The sequence below is a fragment of the Enhydra lutris genome, unplaced genomic scaffold (genome assembly GCF_002288905.1).
Source record: "Enhydra lutris kenyoni isolate GAN:26980312 unplaced genomic scaffold, ASM228890v2 scaffoldscaffold16, whole genome shotgun sequence".
Classification (NCBI taxonomy): Eukaryota; Metazoa; Chordata; class Mammalia; order Carnivora; family Mustelidae; genus Enhydra; species Enhydra lutris.
Window position 1 is genome coordinate 7,975,203 of NW_019154100.1, and position 21,825 is coordinate 7,997,027.

At 41.0% G+C, this 21,825-nt stretch overlaps 1 protein-coding gene across 4 annotated transcripts in view; it reads right to left on the bottom strand.

The window, feature by feature from the left end:
- The window catches only part of LOC111147285 (solute carrier family 25 member 13), a 178,547-nt gene that overhangs the window by 136,699 nt on the left and 20,023 nt on the right, over positions 1 to 21,825 (bottom strand). For 3 of the 4 annotated variants that reach the window (XM_022503244.1, XM_022503243.1, XM_022503245.1), the window contains exons 2-3: positions 15,356 to 15,409; positions 5,984 to 6,126 (exon numbers count right to left, since the gene is read on the bottom strand). In XM_022503244.1, coding sequence (XP_022358952.1) covers positions 5,984 to 6,126; positions 15,356 to 15,409 — 197 coding nt within the window. Of the gene's footprint in view, positions 1 to 5,983; positions 6,127 to 15,355; positions 15,410 to 21,825 lie in introns of those variants that run through there. The other variant, XM_022503246.1, reaches the window with a different exon arrangement.

The following is a 21,825-nucleotide window of genomic DNA, read 5'->3' on the forward strand; positions in this document are numbered from 1 at the left end:
TTTCCCGGAGCTGCTCTAACAGACTACCAAGAACTAGGTTGCTGAACACAACAGAAATTCGCTCCATCCCAGTTCTGGGGACCCCCACGTCCAGAACCAAGGCTGCAGTAGGGTCACACTCCCTCCAAAGGCAGATTCTTTAGGAGAGGAGCCTTCTTCGCCTCTTCAAGCCTCTGGTGGCCCCAGTGTCTGTGTCACATCTGTCTCTACTTCTCATAAGGACACTTACACCATTTAAGGCATGGATAAACCAGGGTTATCTCTTCATTTCGAGATCCTTGATTTAATCATGTCTACAAAGATACTTTTTCTTAAGAGGGTCACATTTCCAAATTCGAAGGAATATGACTTGATATCTACAGGTAGACGTTATTCAGCTACTACAGTGGGTAACCTCGAAACTGAACTAGAACCTCCATTCCTCAATACACCTGGGCTCTCATAACTTAAGGGGTAGGAAGGGGAATAAATACTTCTCAGTAGATTTACCTATATTTGGTCAACAAATTGCTGTGAAATGGAGGCCAGATATTGGACTAGACACTGGAGATCTGCAAATATGCAAGACCTGGTCTACACACTCAAGAAACCACAGCTCGTGGGCCAGTATCTACCTAAAAGTAACTACTGCAGTTCACCCTGCCACCTGGGTCAGCACAGCTGCCACTATATTTATTCCTAAAGTTACCAATCTACAAATAGTTTTTCAAATTTTAATAAGGTTATGCACTAAAATCCCTCTAGCCAGCCAAGCGATGTGGAAAGAGCTTGGAGAGACAAACAGAGCCCACACCAGTGCTTCCCCTTTGCCTGCTGTAGGTGTTGTGCTTCCATGGGCCAACATGTGGCTTCGTCGTGTAATTTTTTCAAGGAACAATAGTTGATTTGGGAAGATGATTTGTGACTTGTGAACTTGATAAATGCTATGCTTCCAAAGAAAGGGAAAGGAAGAGGAAATGAAGGCATTCTCAGTTTTACATTGAGAACAGATGTACAGTTACACCTATGTGTGACATAAATACTGAGGAACTGTGTGTCCGGGTTAGGCTTTGGGAAAATGGCACACGAACATCTGAATAGGCTTGGGACTTAGGCAGGTCTCGGCTCAAACACCAGTGCTGTGCTACTAGCTCAGAAAGCTTTAGTAGTTTGGACAAGTTCAACTTACTCAGTTTTGAATTCTTTTGGAAAGAATTACAATGCATATGGTGAGACTTAAAATATTTCTACCCTTGCATCGAGGAATGCCTCTAAGTTCTTCCAAGGGAATTAATTAAACAAAAGGAAAACTAGAAACAAAAGGAAAACTGAAATAACTCTAGAAGGGCACAATTTCATAAAGTATGGTACATAATTTCATAGAAAATGATGAAGCTATTTATCACTGTTAATATGAATCGTGTATGGAAATACGAGAATTGGTTGATACAGTCTAAAAGATTATAAAAGATTATAATCTTTTATAGATTATAATTATAAAATATTATAAAAGTTTATAAAAGAACTGCATTATAAAAGAACTGCAATTAAAGTACATTCAGATTATGGAAAATATTGATGCAGGTTAACAAATCACAGGAGACACTGAAAAAACTCTAAATAATAGTGTCGAGATGAAAAGATTATGGGTGGTTATTTTCCCTTCTGAAACTGAGGTTTTTGCAACCGAAGGAAGAAAAAGTCATAGGGCAAGAGATTGAGGCCATCTAAGATTTTCTCTGTCACAGTCAAACACTGAGATTTAAGATAATACAAAATCTGAAAGAAAATGTCAAGTTGAAGAGGATGACAAGCTTATGAGAGAAAAGGCCATCTGAAGCAGTGGAAAGGCCACACGGTCTCTGGAGCCAGCCAGGCCTGGTGGTGAACAGCTTGGTCAGCGACAGCCCCAGCTAGCTCGTCTGCACAACCAGGAAAGCAGAGCCGGTATTTCAGATTTGTTAGAAGCTTTTGAAAAAATGTATCTGTTACGTTATACATGTACAACGTATGTTACAGTACGTTATCTAATGAATCAAAGGCTATTATTTTTGGAGAGCACCTGTAAAAATAAATGTTAATGGGGAAAAAAATTAGAACGTATAACAATTATACAAGTTAATGCCCATAAATATATTAATTTAATAAGGAACCAAAATGTTCACTGAAAGAAAGAGAGGAACTATTAGGAAAAATTCCTGACGTGTTAAATGTAAATAGGAAATATCATTATGAAGTTTTGAGTTTAATAAATACAATTCTCTGTTCTTTCCACTGAGAAGCCAGAGTAATAGCAATAACCTAGTAGCGATAAGCCTGTGCCCAGCTCTGCTTCTAAGCCCCATTCCCAACCTAAAAAAAACAGGACTTCTTGAAGAAAAGAGTGATTTCCAGGTTGGAGGTAGGGAATACCCACGGTGAGCCTGGAACCCCTTACACTTCTGAATCAAGGAGCCCTCACAGGCAGAAGGCACAGAAGTCAGGCTAAAGGGACTCCCTCTGCCCACAGTGGGACAAGCTGAGCATCAGTAAGAGTAACTGCAATAGACTATAATACACTGAATTTAAAGTAAGAACTTCCATGACTTTATACCAATATAAAGAAAGAAAGAAAACAGAGTGAAGAAAAGCTTTTCCTTAACAAAGAATGCTAGATAATAAATACAGGAGAAATAACAGAATTTGAAAAATCAACCACTTCTCTTTCAGGGCGCCTGGGTTCCTTAGTCAGTCAAGCATCTGCCTTTGGCTGGAGTCCCGGGATCAAGCCCCCAATTGGGCTTCCTGCTCAGCAGGGGAGTCTGCTTCTCCCTCTGCTTCTGCTCTTCCCCCCGCTCCTGTGTTCTCTCACTCTCTTTCAAATAAGTAAATAAAATCTTAAAAAAAGAAAAGAAAGGAAGGAAGAAAGAAAAATCACCACTTTTCAAACCACAAGACAACAACTAATTCAGGGAAGGATCATCATGGATGCTAATACTAGTGGATGTTGAGTCGCCGGGAGACAAGATATACACATGCTCTCAGTATCTCTTTACTAATTACGAACAAAAATGATCTCTGTAGAATCTGGGGGATGCCACCTTAACCAAGACATCCAACTTCCCATTGTCAATGCTGTGACGACATGTCTCCTGGGAGGTACAATAGAGAGTACAGAATCTCTCCCAACCTGCACCAAAAACTCACATGAATCCAGGCCTGAAGAAGCAACCAGATGAGTCCAGAACATGGGACTTTCAATAAAATAACTGGCCCAAGTTTTATAAGTCAGTATCATGAAAAAAACATTAGAAGGCAAAAGTCTATTCTAGATTAAAAAGAGATATAACAACTAAGTTGTAATACAAGAACCTTGACTGGATCCCAGATTTAAAAGCAAAAACAAAAAACCAAAAACAAACAAAGAGCCATTTGAGGTTGAGGGGCAGGTAGAAAGATCCAGTATATTGGAATACAGACTGGAAATCAGAAGATATTACATGCCACTGTTAATTCTCCTGAGGAAGATAATGGTATGGTGGTTATGTAGAAGAATGTTCTTATCCTTAGAAGATAAATGCTAAAATATCATAATGTCTACAGTTTAAAATTAAATGGTTCAGCCAAAAAAGAAAATGACATGTATACATGTATTTGTATGTAGAAAGCATGTGTGTGTGTAAAAAGAGAAGACAAAGGTGACAAATGTGTTAATTAGTCTAGGTGCAGAGTATATAATAGGTATTCATTACATTCTTTCAATGTTTCTGTAATTTAAAGAATTTTTTTTTTAAGATTTTATTTATTTGTCAGAGACAGAGAGAGAGAGAGAGTACATACAAGCAGGCAGAGTGGCAGGCAGAGGCAGCGAGAGAAGCAGGCTCCCCGCCAAGCAAGGAGCCCGATTCGGGACTCGATCCCAGGACCCTAGGATCATGATCCAAGCCGAAGGCAGCGGCTTAACCAACTGAGCCACTCAGGTGCCCCTAAAGAATTTTTTTTAAAGACTTTATTTACTTGTCAGAGAGCACATGCAGGGGGAGCGGCAGGCAGAGGGAGAAGCAGGCTCCCCGTGGAGCAGAGAGCCTGATGTGGGGCTCAATCCTAGGACCCTGGGATCATGACCTGAGCCAAAGGCAGAGGCTTAACCCACTGAGCCACCCAGGCGCCCAAGAATTTTTAAACTCTCAAGTAAGAAAAAAATTGGCCTTAAACCTTGAATCAAATCATTCTTGTTGCATGTGAGCTTGGTCACACTTCGTATGAATCATGAACACAAGGTGTGTGAAAGCAACCAAATTTTCCCCACAAAAATACATCTGCTGGAACAAATCTATGTTCTGTATAGCTTTTGCTTCGTGAAAAAATACGAAATATATATTAAAAAAATATAGTGTGAAAATATATGAAATATATGCACCACCCTGGAGAGGCCCTGTGAGGGAATGAGGGGCTGCTCATGCATTACACACACTTACCCACCAAGCAAAGAATGCTGTGTCCAGGTGGAGGTAGAAAATAGAAGTAACTCAACCTCCTCCGGAATAAACAGAGAAGGCATAATCTAGCAACTCACTGGGATATGACTGTAAGTATCACTGCCAAGATCCATCCTTCTCCCTCCTACCTGGGCTCCTACCTGCAACACCTTCATTTTAGAAGAGATTACTTCCATGTAAGATGGGACCACAGGTGCATAAATAAGAAAAGGGAAGTGCTGGTGAAAACTGAAAGCATTTGCAATACATCAACAAATTTTACCATAGTTGTATCTTCACCAGTGCATGTGGGAAAAATCACAGGCGACAAACAGAGAAGGCCCAGAGCTAGAGAAAGCCACTCTGGAAGAGCTGCAATCTATGGAAGAGGGTGCTGACAGGTAGCAAGGGTGGGAGGTTGGGTCTACCACAGTTAATACAGAGAAGGCCAGCTCTTGGACGTTATACTTGGCTACTAGGGGATGCTGGTATTTCTATTATCAAGAGTTTGGGGCCTAAAATTCCACACTTAATGGTAAAAGCCAACTGCAATTTTTTTTCTTAAAGATTTTATTTATTTATTTGACAGACAGAAATCACAAGTAGGTAGAGAGGCAGGCAGGGTTGGGGGCGGTGGGGAGAAGCAGACTACCTGCTGAGCAGAGAGCCCAATGTGGGGCTCGATCCCAGGACCCCAAGACCATGACCTGAGCCAAAGGCAGAGGCTTAACCCACTGAGCTGCCCAAGTGCCCCAGCCAACTATAATCTTAAACAGCTTAAGAAAAACTCATTTTTAAAATGTGACAATACTGGTAGGGGAAATGAAATCCAAAGGCATTTTGCAAAGTATCTGTCTCTTCCAGCTTGGGTAGAATGCCTTCTCAGTGATTTGGAATCCTCATATTATTCTGTTTAGAGTCATACTATTTAATCATACAAAAGATTTCAAAAGTTATTTGAGCAGAGGGAAAGATCATGTTCGTAGAGCTATATTTTACATTTACTCACAATTCTTACAGTTCCCTTGAAAAATACCAAATATGTACAAACACTTTAGTAGATCTCACACCATTCATCAATATAGTTAAGTCTCTAAAACCGTAAGCAGTTCTTTACTGTCAAAAAACACACACACGGGGTGCCTGGGTGGCTCAGTCAATTATGCATCCAACCCCTAATTCCGGCTCAGGTGATGATCTCAGGGAAATGAGACTGAGTCCCACACAGGGCTCTGTGCCCAGTGCAGAGTCTGCTTGAAATTCTCTCCCTCCCTCTCCCTTTGCCCCTCCCCCCAACTCAAGCGTGCTCTCTCCCCCTAAATAAATAAAATCTTAAAAAAAAAAAAAAAAAGACACACACATAGAATCCCCAAATGTGATAAGATGGAAATGTTAAAGGTATTATTCCTAATAATGAATTAATTGTAATAGGTAGACAAAATGCTCTTGAGAGAGAGAAAGGTATTCAGCGACTTCCTAATATTTAAAATGATAAAAAGCTATTTCAAACAAAAAATGTTAAATAAGATCATTAAAAACAAACATACCCATCTTTGGTCTGATCCACTACACCACTTAGAAGTTCCACAGTCTTTGGATTAGGCTGCCTTTCTCCAAAAATGTTCAAATATCGAGTGACGAAGTCATTGGGAGACATGAAAAACTCACCATTTTTTTCAATGCTTGCATACTGTTTAGAAAAAAAAGAGAAAAAGTATTTTACCCTCAAAAGTACATAATCATGAGATCAATGTGAAAAAGCTGAAAATATTCAACAGATAAGACATGATAATACACTCTTCTCAAGCACAGTTATTTCCGAACATCTCACAGAAAAAAACAGAAACATGTTAAGTCTTCCAAGTTTTATATTTATACCAGTGGTTCTCAACTGGGGGCAGCTTAGCCTGACTGTCCAGCTTTTAAACACCAACATCCCCCTAAGAGCCAAGCAAAACCTAAGAGGCCCACCCCCTCTATGTTACCTGCCTTTTAGGGAGGGCGGGAGGGCTGGGCGAGGTTTCTCTTGCTTTGCACTTTCTCCATTTGTTTTATATTTCCCCACAGAGGACATCTGACAGTGTCTGATGACAAATTTGAGGGGGAGGGATGCTACCAGCATCTAGTTAGGAGAGGTCAGGATGACCCCCTACAACAGAATGACCCAGCCCCAAATGTCAACAGTATTGACAGTGAGAAACCCTAGTTTACAGAAACTTGGAAAGAAAAATTACATCTTGTTTTTAGCAAGGACATACAGCTTTAAAAAAAAAAAAATAGAATTAATTATAAAATCATGGATGGGAACAACCTAATTCTTTTGCCCCATTTGTTTCAAGGACACCAATAATGCAAGAAAGCAGGACAAACAGGCTAAGCTGGAAAGCAAACTGTTAACTGTATGGCTTCTCGTGGGATTTTATGGAAGGAGATGTGAAAGGCTGCTCTAGTTAGCTTCCTCTCCATTCCAGAGTAGAAATGGCCCATAAGAATTGGGTGCACTCAATGCTTTCACACAGCGTTCCTCCTGCCTTTAGTGACAGAATCCAGTGCCAGGAAGCAGGAAGCTTCTCACCCCTGTCTCGTGGAGTCCCAGGGGACACAGGGGATGCTGAGAAACAACACAGGATCATCCGGTATCCTGACGGCACAGGAGAGGACCTGTTGACCCTGGGGACAGGACAGTGACTGGGGGGTGGGGAGGTGAATTCCAAGAGCTGCACGAAGAGCAAGGCAACCTGGATGACAGTGACCACCCCGGAGGCCACTGTGATGTGGGGTGCCCAGGGAAGGGAAGTACAACCAAAGCACCTCCACTCCCTCTGCAGCCACAGGGTCAAGTCCCATTACAACTGTTTCTAAAAAGTCACTTGTTACTTCTACATTTTAATTCCAAGGCAGGATAAACTTGCTTAGATACTCAGGAACCAGCCCTGGAGTCCCTCAGGCCTGGGCTGCACTGAGCTCTGCTTCTGCCTCTCACCACCTGGATGACCTGTAAAGTAAGCTTCCCGGGCCTCTGGCTCCTCCCCTGTAAAACTGGGATAACAACACCGCCTGCTTCTTAAGGTCAATGCTAGAAATAAACGAATAATCATATAATATATTTAGCACAACACACTACACCCAATAAGCATTTCATAAATGTTCTGTACAATCCGTTTTTGGTTTTTTTTTTTAATTTTTAGCATGGCACAAAAGAAAAGCTCAAAAATGGTCCAAGAATCCCCCTATTATTCACTTAGCATTGAATTGGCTTTTTGGAAACGTGGAAGAATTATATTTGATCTTCCGGAGGCAAAACAAGACAGAAGTACAAGGGAGATGTCCTGGCTAACTACAGCAATCCATGATTGTGAATCATACCTAGTTTGCTTATAGCAGTGAGTAATTAATTTAGCTAAAAACACAATTTAACTCTTCTCCCACCAGGAGATGTTAAGGTTGTTTTCCAGTTTGGGCTATTTTTAAATAAAGCTAAGGTATCCAGCTTGTATATAACAATTATCCAAATTCCTGGCAATCTTCAAAGGCTACACTCCTGGAAGAGAAAATGTTGAGTCAAAGGAGAGGGAACTTGAAGGCTCTTGATACTTATTATCACGCTGCTCTCCAGAAAAGACTGTACCGATCTACACTCCCACCAGCAGTGTGTGAACATGCCCTTTTCCCCCTCTACCAGATTTGTTGCAAATATTTATCCAGTTTGATACTTGTAGATAACTGAGTCCGTAGATTTTTCTTCCTCCTTTCCAATTTCTTCCATTGCTTACTTCTAAATCTAGAACCTAGGCCTTCCTCATCTCAAGACTAGTATCTACCCACATTTTCTCTTAACTTTTAAGTAGGTTTATTTTTTAAGTTTTAATGCATTGGTACTTTATGGTTTTATGTGGTTTGAGGTGAAGATCCTCCTACTTTAGTTTTTCCCACTTAATCTCTTGATTGTCCCAGGAGCACAAATGAAATCATTCTCCCTTCCCTTGTCTTTAAGATGCAAGTGTATCACACACTAATTATCACATGATCATCAGGGAACAACCTGGCAAGTAAGTCCATCTTCAACACCAGTTCTAATAAGTTGGTGACTAACGAATGGCTTCCCAAGGTAGAGACTCCCCTCTGGGGCTGCCCCCACATTCCATGAAGGGATGCCAGGATGTGCTGACAACTCCTACCATTCCTCCAGCAGGAGTCCTGGCCAACTCACCTGTCTACTCTTCCAAGACTACATGCACCTTAATTGCTACAACTAGAGGGAAAGCTCTGTCTGGACAGGATTTGTTCCCGTGGTTCTCACTGCAGCATCCTCAGGGTCCTGGACTGGTGTCAGGCAGAGAGAACATGGTCAATACACATCTACTGAATGAAGGAAAGTTTAAAATTATTGTGCTACTTTCCCTCCTGGGAGTTTTCTGGGCCATGATTACTCTTCGATTTTTCCCCCAGGTAACATTCAGAATCATTGTTGAGCTGCTGTCCCCCTTAAAAAGAATTCCACAGAAAGTGCAAAATAAAATTATAATGCCATACCTCTAACCCATACATAGGACAATTAAAAAGAAATAACAAGTGTTTGCAAAACCAGGGAGCAAATGCAATTCTCATACACTGGTGTTATGAGAGTAAACTGTCAAACCACTTTAGAACACTGTCTGGCAGCATCTCCTCTAACTGAACACGCACAGAACCACAGACACAGCAATTTCAACTGTAAGTAGGTCTCTAACAGAAACGTGTGCAGAGAAACGTGTGTGTGTGTGTGTGTGTGTGTGCGTGTGTGTGTGTGTTTTAACTAAAAAACACCCTTTGGCATTGTAATGTCCATAGCAGCATTAGCTTCAATAGCAAAAAGATGGAAAATAACTCAAACATCAACCAACAATAGGATGTACAGATGAACTACTGTGGTACAATCGCACTATGGAATACAACGCGGCCATGAGAATAGGAGAACACCAACCACATGCAACAACAGGGATGAATCTTAACAACTAAAGCAAGAGTGAGGGGCGCCTGGGTGGCTCAGTGAGTTAAAGCCTCTGCCTTCGTTCGGCTCAGGTCATGGTCTCAGGGTCCTGGATTCGATCCCCATGTCAGGCTCTCTGCTCAGCAGGGAGCCTGCTTCCCCCTTCTCTCTCTGCCTCCCTCTCTGCCTGCTTGTGATCTCGTGTCAAATAAATAAAATCTTTTTAAATAAATAAACAAATAAATAAAGCAAGAGTGAAAGAAATGAGACACAAGAAAACATAGTGTTTTTTCTATTTTTATGAAGCTGAAAACCAGACAACTGGTTCCCCTCAGGAGAGGTGGGTCCTCACTGGACGGAGCATCAGATGGCTTCTCGGGGGGGGCTCGTAACATGGTTGTATGCTCACTTTGGGAACATTAATGGAACTGTATGTACATTTATGATTTGGGCACTTGATTTATACCTCAGTTTACATTTTTTAAAAAAAATCAAGATATTTTCTGCCCCAGTTTTTAGAGGTGATAATGAAATAATTTTATAAATATAAGAACATATTAATCTGAACATGGAAAACACAGTTTTCTTCAGGTTGCAAAGCCAGCGCATTACCAAGGCTGGGTGGTCTGCCTTGTGATTACAGTAAAAATGTCAAAGGTTGTTCCTTCAACTGATGGACAAAGACAGATCATAGTAAGAATGTACTGACAATGGGGCCCCAGGGCCCGCAGGGGTCCCCATCAAGGGAGTGGACCACACAGCTCCCACATCTTTAAAATGGTATTAATCCTTTTTTGGGACTGGATTTTACAAGTGACCTGAAGACTCTCTCTCTCCCTTAGAAATTTTTGTCAGTTTTAAACATATGCAGGCTATATGCAAAAATGCAGGTCCAAGAGCATTCAGTACAGTGTTGTTATACTAGCAAAGCAGGAAACACAACTAAGCATCCAAAAATATGAAGTGGCTAGATAAATTATGGTAAAAAGAGCCATACACAGGGATAGCTCACGACAATAAAAATACTGTAGAAATACATTCACTTATAAGAAAAAAGTTTTCCTAACATATTAGGTGAAGGGAAAAGCTGGATAAAAAAGTATTTTTTCTCCTGTTAAGGAAAAAAAGGTTTTATGTACATACACAGAGATACAGACAGAGAGAAAGGTATATAAAATATAATTTTACATGTTTATACATAGATATAGATATGGATTTTATCTACACAGCAGAATCACAAATTAATTTTCTTTATATACTTTTGCTTTTTAAATTTTTGCCAATGAATATGAAGCATTTTCTCATCTTAAGTTTTCAAAAAAGAAATTAACTGTTTTTCCAATTTTGTTAACAAATTTCTAAATACATATGTTTTGCTGACAAAGAATAATTATAAAAAATCCAAGTGTACAAACTGTCATAGGGCCTATTCCCCTTGTCTAGTCCCTTTACCCAGTTTTGTCATCTCCCACAACTTACACTACAGGCATTCAGCTACTTCCACCCGTAAACAGTACGTATCACCCCCTTTGCTCTCCCTTGAGCGAATGGTGTCCTTCTCAATTTTCCCCTTCTCATTCTTGGCACCTCCCTAACCCAGGCTCTATCCAGGGGTTGTATTTATCCCTGCACCCTCTCGTACATTGTACAAGATCCTTTCCATCAAGCAGTCCTTCAAAATGTCTTAACCTCCCCCATTCTCCATCCCCCTACTGCCATAACCCTAACAAGTCCTCAGGGCCCCGCACCGGGATTACCCCCCAAGGCCGCCTAACTCATGACCCTGCTGCCAAATCGCGACCCACCCTGCCAGTGTCACTGGATGAACCCAGTGGCTTCCTATTGTTCAGCAGGCGTGCCAAACTCCGATGACCTTGCTAATTTTGTCACCCACACCCTATAAGGCTTGGCAGACTCCCTGGCACAGAGCTTAATTTAAATAAACAAGTAAAAGAGCAAGAATCCTTCAACGTGGAGAGGCTGTGTGTGCTCGCAAACCCATCTCCCGGCCTTCCCTCAAATGTGGCCCTCTCCCCCGGAACTCCCCAGCTTCCCTCCTCCTGACTCCAGTGCCCACTCGCCCTGCGGCTCTCCCAGGTCCCTCTCCAGGGAGCCTTCTCCGACCACTCCTCACCACAGAGGCCACTCCAGTCTCTCGGTTTCCTGTGTGCCACAAAACAGAACTGACCACACCTGGACCTCAACTTCCCTATTCGCTCACCACACTGGCACTTACGTGAACCTAGATGCTTTTTCACCCGCTGCGTACCTGTAAATGTGGTCTCCCGTGTAAAAGCTGAGCCCCTTGAAGTCTTGGTTGCTGCTTATACCTCTTCTATACACCCCACTCACCTCGAAGTTTCACGGTGTTTTATTTAAACTGGGAGCACTCAGTACACCTGCTCCAAAACGCACGTCAACACTTAGGTTATAAACCAAACTGACCACACCTGGACTTCAACTTCCACACACAGACAAAATGTTAGCCACCACTTGTCACCCGAAGCGGCTGCATAACCAACTCAACCTCCTCAGGCTAGGAATGCTAGCCACCGAGTGCCCCCTGCCCACCACCCAACTGCGCTGCCCAAGAGCCTGTGCTCCAGGTCACCCCCCGCCTGGCACTCTTACAGCCCTCTGTTCCACACCTGCTGCTGCCTCTGCCCGGAACGGTCTTCCTCTGCCCCACAGCCCCCCTCTACCATCTCCAGCTGGTAAGTACCTACTCACTGTCAAGCCCAGCTCCAACACCACCACTTCTCTGTAATGCAATGACCCTGGCTAGATCTAATTAGCCCCACATCATCTTCCTACTAATTAACACCATATAATGCTTATCAACCATATTATGGCTTTTTTTTGTTTACAGTTACACACAGTGAACTAGTAAAAAGCAGGATCCATGATTTATACATCTTTATATCCCCAACACTTAACATTACACTTCACATACAGTAAGCAACCCCCCCCCCACAAAAAAAGAAGAAAGTGTAACCCTTCTCAAGGGCTCATCTCCGTCCTCCAGGACCCCTCTTTCCTTCTCTCTGCCAGTTCCACGGGCTCTCTCTGACCTCCACAGTTGCCATCTCCCCTGCTATCAGCTCATCTGGTCCAAAGGTCCACCTCCCCCGAGCTACAGAAGAATCCCCTAACTAGCGTAACAGTCAGAGAAGGCTGGGATTTTTTTTTTTTTTTTTAGATTTTTTTTTTTTATTTATTTGACAGAGAGAGATCACAAGTAGGTAGATAGGCAGGCAGAGAGAGAGAGGGAAGAAAGCAGGCTCCCTGCCAAGCAGAGAGCCCGATGCGGGACTTGATCCCAGGACCCTGAGATCATGACCTGAGCCCAAGGCAGAGGCTTAACCCACTGAGCCACCCAGGTGCCCCAGAAGGCTGGGATATTTATCAGGAAGAAAAGTCAGGAGAAAGTCACAGAAAATCAGCAAAGTAGTCCAGTTTGCAGAGAGCTTACTGCTGATCCCCATTTAACAAGAAAGCCTGGCCACAGTGGAGCCGTGCCTGGCAGAGCCCCCAATCCTCACCCCAAGTCTCCTCATCCCTATTCTCCTCCCACCACAACACCATCTGTGGCAGATGGTAAACAAGAGATCCCCCACATGCTGAGCCAAGGTGGATTTGTGTTGGTACGACCCTGCCCAGGCCTGATGAGATCACCCAATCCTCTGCCAGAGCCACAATCCCTTCCAGAAACTGCTGATCACTGTTTTCTTCATGGACAGTCTCCCCCGCCTTCCTGGCCCCATCGTTCCCTTGGACTCTAAGTCACACTCTCTCTCAAAAGCCACGTCGTCTTAGCCACCTCAAGAGTGACAGCATTTCCCTATGTGCTGCCAAAGATTCTGCCCCAGCTTTCAGGCTCACCGACACAGAAACCTCACAGGTGGCTCTCCAGAACTCTGACCAATCTGATTTGTCTCCAGCAGGGACTTGCCTCCTATTAATGGGAGTAGCTGGAAAAGACAGGCTCTCCAAAGTAGAATCTTAACCTAACCCACCTGCCATGTAGCCTCAAAAGGTGGGCACAGCTTTTACCCAGGTGGAGTCTTTCTACTGGATCACGCCAAAAGACCAAGAGGTACCCAAGATGCACCATCTACTAAGACATTCAAAGTTGTTCCCATTTCCTGTCAGAAGGATGCCCACAACTACTGCTGGTTTAGAAAACAGAAGTAATAGCGAGGTCCTGAGTTCAAAGAATGATTATGACTTTGCCAGCTGAGGTTAATGAGCTTTTACCCATTTCTCTAGGGTCTCTGGCAACCCACTGGAAGTGGTCTCCTAGAATTTTAAGTTTTATACTATAGATTTTAAATATACACAATAAAAATGTCCACGATTCCCACAAACACAACTCATCTCAATCACGGTGGGCCCCAAATGCAGAGTAACAGATACCAGTCCAGGTGAGAAACAAAACATTTCTGTTTTCTGGATTTGCATGACCTACAATCCTTTCCCACCTTCGAATCTGTATACTGTGTTGTCCTTTCAGGTTAAAACCAAATTTATAAAGAATTCTGCTTTCTTATACATAATCCAAACCTCCTTACATATTATCCCTTCCCCCCACCCCCAGCCCTACTCACATTTTTAACCATCTCCTTTTGAAGCCTGTCTCTCGTGTCGAATTATTTAATTTCAAATACTTACTGAATCAGTTATCAATGCGTATCAGGCGCTGGGCACTTCCACCAAAGTTTTTTCACTCTATCTTTATAAATTTTTATAACTCACAAGATGTTCATACATGAACAAAGTAGAAAGAACAGGGTAAGAAACTCAATGTTCCCTTCACCAATTTCAAATATTACCACCACACGGACAAGGCATTTTCCCTCCCCCACCAAAACTGGGGTGTTTAAAAGCCAACCTCAGACATCATAATCTTATCTATAAACACTTCAGTGTGTATCTCTAACAGAAAAAGACTCTTTATAGCTCCTATCACAATATCATCATCCAGAAAAAAAAAAAATCAGTAACAATTCCTTGATATCAGATAATCCTGTCAGTATTCAAATTCTCTGATTTCTCATTATTTTTTAATAGTACCACACTTTCATGAGGAAAGTGATGCTCACAGAATTAGTGACTTTCAGGGCCACGTATTTGGTACACAGCAGAATGCAAAGTGTTTCATTTGAAGCCTTGGTCCTCGATAATACAGCACAGCTGCTTTTCCATCATGTTTAGAAAAGGCTCACATATACACCTTTTAAATGATCTTTACAAAAGTGGTCTTTCTTTTTTTGAGTACTTTAATCAAGGTAAAATAACATTACATGATTCAAGGTTTGGGACCTGGGGTAGACTTCTATTTGAGTATCATTCATTCACTGCCCAATGTTACCAAGTATGGTAAATATAAGAAACTAAGGAAATATATGGTATCTGTCGTGAACTGGTATGTATTGTTACTCATACTGCGCTTCCACCATGAACCACAGTTGCAATAAAACCATGATAATGATGATGATGGTAACAACGATGGGCTTCTACCAATGAGAGGCAAAGACAGCCCTCTCTGGATGGATCAAGATTATGGAAATGTTAACAAAGAGCTTTCAACTTCTTAGGAGAAAAACCACAATCATCACAACACATAGGTGAGTCCTGGAAAGGTCAATGAGTTGTGAGACTAAATCCCCCAACAACCCCCTTCCAGTATCTGACACCAAGTGAGAGAAAAGAAATTAAAATGTAAACCATACTGTCCTCACAGTCACCTGCAAGCTGCTGATACATTTCAAAAAACAGATAGAATTGAAATGGATCTTTCATAAGTCTTAAGTAAAGATACCCTTACTTAAGGTACCACATATATATATATATATATAAAACAATGAAATAAAGAGCTGTTTGAAAATAATCTTTAAAAGTTCAAGAACACAAATCAAACAAGAAACAAAATAGATTCCTTTATACTGACCTTCAAAAATATTGTTCTAAGCTCAGCTGGATCTGCTCTCTTGGTTAAAACCACCTATAAATAAACATAAAAATGTTTATATTATTAGAACAAAGCTGAGAAATCAAGCTAGCAGACTGAAAGAAAATAAACTCCAGGTTAGAAATTAGTAGATGTCATTTTTGTATTTAAAGCACCAAATTTCCCCATTGCATAAACTACTCTCTGGATTTTAAATCAGACTCCTTATGTGGCTTCTAGAATGGTAACAGTCTGTGCAAGAAACCAGTAAAGCTCTTAATATGTGGTACTTAATGTATATCTTTTTTTTTTTCCAAAAAGTAGAAAAAAAGAAAACTGGAAACAGATCTGTGACCACCTGGCATTTTTAAACTACACACCAGAGTGATCCATACCTTTCCACAGAGGAATATTAAATATTAAAGTACAACTTTTTGTTAACTATGCAAGAGAACACAGTTCTTAAAGAAGTTGGTGAACAAGGCAGATCATATTAACAAACAAGGGAATTACTTCCCACAGTTCTGCCAGGAACACGCATGAATACCTAGCTATCTGGGCATGCCAAGCAAGGTCTCCTTCCCTCCCCAATTTTTAATTTAAGAAGTCAAAGTCTCCAAAGGTATGACTATTATTCTCCACATTCTAGAAATACAAGGGGCTCTGGTTACCTTTCGAGAACAAAATTGGACAGATTAGCTCAGAATAGGTGTTGTGCTTAATTCCCCAGCCCACAAAGTCCAAAAACATCAGTGGAGAAAAAGCAAGACAAACTTGAACATGGCTACCCCAGGCCAACACAAGAGAGTCCTTATGTGGAACCAAACAGTGGGCTTATTCAGTGTCCCATCACCCAATCCTGCTGGCAATACCCGTCATGAGATTGAATTCTCACCAAGCACAGCGTCACCCCATGATACAGCCAAGGAGGGGTTCCTGGAACCACCCTAATACCAGAGCCATGTCGCTATCCACGGGGAGATTTATGCAAATTGTTCTAAATCCCTTCTGTGTGTTTGAGGAGGCTCTTCTGAGATCTTTGGACAATGGGTTCTCTGTCTCTAAATGTGTAACTGCCGAGCTTCTTGGCCTGCCACTGTCAGGAATAATTTTATTAACTAATCACTGGAATGGGAGAGGTAGTTTTTCTAAAACGAGTTGGCTACTCACCTTGTTTCCCAAAGCAAGACTGATAACTCCTTTAATTTCAACTGAGCACTTGTAACCACCAATGCATTTTTTTGTCCATAAGATTTGGAAATCTTTTTAAAATTCTAAATTAGTATTCTTTGCTGTTCAACTAAGGAGGAAAAAACAGAATGCTAACCAACCTAAGATTGATGATAGTGCCAATCTACACATTTCCAGAGAAGATTCCTTCCTTTCGGGTTTATAGTCTGAGAAAGGTAGGATAGGCCAAACACTACTGAAGAAGATGAGACAGCATAAAAACGCCTCCATCCTCTTAAGAGCAGACAAAATCCCTCCAAGTTCCATATCTCGAAACAGTCTATATGTGACATTTTTAAAAAATATTTTATTTTACTGAGACAGAGACAGAGCACAAGCAGAAGAGGGAGAGGGAGAAGAAGAAGCAGTCTCCCCACTGAGCAGGGAGCCCAAAGTGGGACTCGATCCCAGGACCCACAGATCATGACCTAAGCCAAAAGCAGATGCTTGACATTCTGAGCCACCCAGGTGTCCCCATATGTGACATTTTTTAGAAGGCATATGGTTACCGTAGGCACTTAGCTGGGTTTCCTTTTAAAAACAAAGGTTAAGTTTCCACCAAGTGAACTATTCTTGCTCCATTTGAATACCACATCCTTCAAAATCTAATTACTTCACTATTCCATGCACTTCATCAAGCTTTCCCTGGGCAATGCTATTTTAGAGTGAACTTCCCCTGCCCTAAATTCCCACAGCATTCTTCCATTGCTAACCTCCAAATGCACATCAGTATCCCCCAGCAGGACTGCACCTCCCTAAGAAACAAGGCTTTCACTCCATGACTCTGCCAGGATCTAAGGGGCACAGGGGAACACAATCCATAGAGGGAGAAAACAACAAAGATGAGAGCACAGATCAATGAAACAGAGACTAAAACAACAATAGGAAACATCAATGTAACACAGCTGGTTCTTTGAAAAATGAACAAAACTGACAAACCTTTAGCCAGATTCACCAAGCAAAAAAGACAGATGGCACAAATAAAATCGAAAATGAAAGAGGAGACATCAACAACTGAACCGAAATACGAAAGATAAGAGACCACTATAACAATTACACTAACAAATGGGACAACCTAGAAGAAATGAAAAAATGCCTAGAAACACACAACTTACCAAGACTGAATCATAATGAAATACAAAAATCTGAAGACACCAATTACTAGTAAGGAGATTGAATCAATAATTTAAAACCTCCCAAAACACAAGTCTAGGACCAGACAGCTCCACTAGCAAACTCTATCAACTATTCAAAGAAGAATTAATACCAATCCTTCTCCAACTCTTGCAAAATAGAGAAGAAGAAGAAACTCTTCCAAACTCATGAGTCCAGCATTAGCCTGATACCGAAACCAGAAAAGGATGCCACAAGAAAAAAAAAAAAAAAAATTACAGGCTAGTATCCCTGATGAATATATGTGCAAAAATCCTCAACAAATACTTGCAAACCAAATTCAACACTATATTATTGAAAGGATCATACACCATGATCAACTGAAACTTCTCCAAAGAAGACATCCAGATGGCCAACAGATACATGAAAAGACGCTCAGTATCACTCATCATCAGGAAAATGAGAATCAAAACCACAATGAGATGTTACCTTACACCTGTCAGACTATTATAAGAAAAAAAAGACAAGAAAATAATAAGTGTTGGCAAGAATGTAGAGAAAAGGTAACTGTACACTGCTGGTGAGAATGGTAATTAGTGCAGCCATTACAGAAAACATTACGTAGGTTCCTCAAAAAATTAAAAGATGGAACTATTCTACTTAGGGATATTTGAAGAAAATGAAAACACTAACTTGAAAAGATATATATGCACCCTCATGTTCACTGAAGCTGTATTTACAATAGCCAAGACAAAGCAACAACCTAAGTGTCCACTGATGGATGAATGGACAAAGAAATTATGAAATAGATGGATACATATAAATAAATAAATAATGGATTATTACTCAGGCATAAGAAAGAATGAAATCTTACCATTTGCAACAACATGGATGGACCTCAAGGGCATATGCTAAGTGAAATAAATCAGAGAAAAACAAGTACTGTATGATCTTATATATGGAATCTATATATCTATACAAAAACAGATACAGAAGAAAAAAAATAGATACAGAGAACAGACTGGTGGTTGCCAGAGACAGGAGAGTTGGGTGGGAGAAATGGGTGAAGGGTATATAAACTTATTAAAAATTTTGTTTAGGGATGCCTGGGTGGCTCAGTGGGTTAAGCCTCTGCCTTCGGCTCAGGTCATGATTCCGGGGTCCTGAGATCAATCCCTGCATCAGGCTCTCTGCTCAGCGGGGAGCCTGCTTCCTCCTCTCTCTCTGCCTGTCTCTGCCTACTTGTGATCTCTGTCTGTCAAATAAGTAAATAAAACCTTTTAAAAATTTTTTTTGTTTAAAAAGCAGGAGTTATTCATCAATGTATGACCAACATCTAGTATAATGTCTGGCACAAGAGGCATTCGATAAATATTAGCTGAAGTACTGAATTCTATAAATTAATTTTTTAAAAATCCGTATAGTTACCTAACAAATCTAAGTCATGTCACCTAATGTGTATAGAACATTTAATATTTTCAATGCATGACTATTACTTCACTGGATCTTCACAACAAAATCTGAGACCTGCAGACAGCATAATATTGCACCCACTTTATAGAAGGAGAAACCAAGACTCAAAGAGGGTCAAGTACTTCCCCAAAAGTCAGATCTGGTACCCATTTGTGCTTACATATCTAAGTAACGTCTGAGCTGAGATCAGATTCCAAATCTTCACCTCCTACTCTACTGGTCTTTCCACTGAGCCACATTGTAGGGAGCTTCAAACTGACCATAACTTACGTTAACCACTAATATAGTACATGCCTAGAAATCAAGATTTTCTCCTACAACCACCAGACTGTAGCGTCCATCCAGTGCTATGACTAAGAACATGGCTATAGGGGTGCCTGGGTGGCTCAGATGGTTACATGTCATCAGACTCCTGGTTTCAGCTCAGGTTATGATTTCAGCGTGCTGGATTGAGCCCTGCCGAGCCCTACATCGAGCTCTGCACTAGGCATGGAGTTGGCTTGGGATTCTCTCTCTCCCTCTCCCTTTGCCCCTCCTTGACTTTCACTAAATAAATAAATAAATGTTTAAAAATCTTAAAAACAAAACAAAACAACAACAAAAAAACATGGCTTTAGTATCAGCCCACCTGTGACTGGGGATCAGGTGTGACATCTAAACCTCCTAGTTGTGTGACCTTGAGCTAGACCTCTGACCTCTCAGTCTCCCTTTCCTCCCCTGTAAAATCAGAAGTCCTGGATGGTTGAAAGAGTTACAGGAGATAATAACATCTAGTGCTTAGCAACAAAAGGACACACAGTTAAAGCACTCAAATGAAATCCATTATCTGTATTATTTGTGGAAAGGCGTTTATATTCTACCATGCTTACTCTTCAAAAAGTCTAAGCGATGAGTAACCTGGAATATAAATTGAGAAGGAAAAAATGAGGAGGAGGGAGGGGAAAGGAACTCATGGATCTTCAAAAACATTCAGCAAACCACCAACCACAGACGTTTTCCTAACTCATCCCTTCTGCTATCTGAGCCTCAACCAATGCTACTTCTTGAAAACAGATCCCAAGTTCCAGATACACCATGGAATTTCCCTGTGGCCTATGGAAATGTGTGTTATCAGGTCATAAACATACTAATGAAGCACAAAATAACTATAGTTCAATTGGGGATAAATTCAGAAAAACTTTTACCGGTCTCTTGGCCTCCCCACTGCTGTGTGGCTAGCCAGAATTCCCATTTCTACTTCTACCTCCCACTCCTATCTTCTTGTTGGGTATCATGTGCAGTGAAAGAAGAATACTAAACACAGCTTCTTTTGAGACAACATTAAGTTAGAGCTAGAAGTACCAGTGTTCTGAAGGTGTACTGAGATGGATTCTGCCTGGTGGCAAAAATCAATACCCAGGAAGTTTGGGGAGCTGGAAAAAGGGAACTACAGAAATGCAGCCTCCCTTTTTAAGTCAACTCAAAACAGCAGCTCAGCATGCACACTCTGCATCACTTTAACAAGCCTTTAGAAGATTCATCAAACTTCAGATTGTTTCCAGAAGCTGAATCTCATTGTTATAAGTTTTTTTTTCCTTATACTAACAGCATGTAAATATTTACAGCTACTGTTCTTACAAATTAATTGCCTGATTTTATCATCATGCTTCTGAATTTGCATTTGTAAGAACAGATTCCACTATTAAACAAAAGTTGTATATTTAGAGTTTTAAATAAAGGTACTAGTTTTCCAGCATAGTTAGGAAAATCACCATGAAGGAAAAGAGTTCTTGGCAGATGACTATGAAATATTACCATTTGCTCCTTAAATCAATACAACAGAGCCTCATACTATAGCAACTAACTTTCACACATGGTTAAGACTCAGTGAAAAGAGGGAGGGTTAAAATTGAAAAAAATATGCATTTTATATATATATATATATATATATATATATATATCCCCCCCCCACAAACCGGGAGAAGTTTACCTTTACTGAACTTTAATATGGAAATTTCAGGTCAATTCAGTGAATCTATGTTTCACAGGACAAAATTTCAGGACCACTGAGTATGTAAAATTTTTTTTAATTTTTTTTTTAAAGATTGTATTTTATTTATTTGACAGAGAGAGAGATCACAAGTAGGCAGAGAGGCAGGCAGAGAGAGAGGAGGAAGCAGGCTCCCTGCTGAGCAGAGAGCCCGATGCGGGGCTCCATCCCAGGACCCTGAGATCATGACCTGAGCCGAAGGCAGAGGCCTAACCCACTGAGCCACCCAGGCGCCCCGAGTATGTAAAATTTTTGACAAGACAAACATTAGATATAATAGCTTGAACAGGTTAACAATAGCATTTGCAAAACAGATGCACTAACTAGGTATATCCTACATATTAAAAAAACAGCCAACAAGAACATAACTTCAATGACTGTGTTTTTAAAAGGCGGTGCCAGGAAGCATGACAAGGAGAACCAGAAAAATACTTTCAGGACAAATAAATGCATTCTTATTTTAGAATGAGTTAGAACAGCCAAAAGGAGAACACCAGGAAAGATTTTTCTGCGTGGAAGAATATTTTTTAAACTGGCTTTCTAACACTGGAATCAAGCACAGTTGTAAACTCATTAATAAATCGCAGTAGTACAGAATTGTGAGTCCAACAGGGCAGTGGGGAAA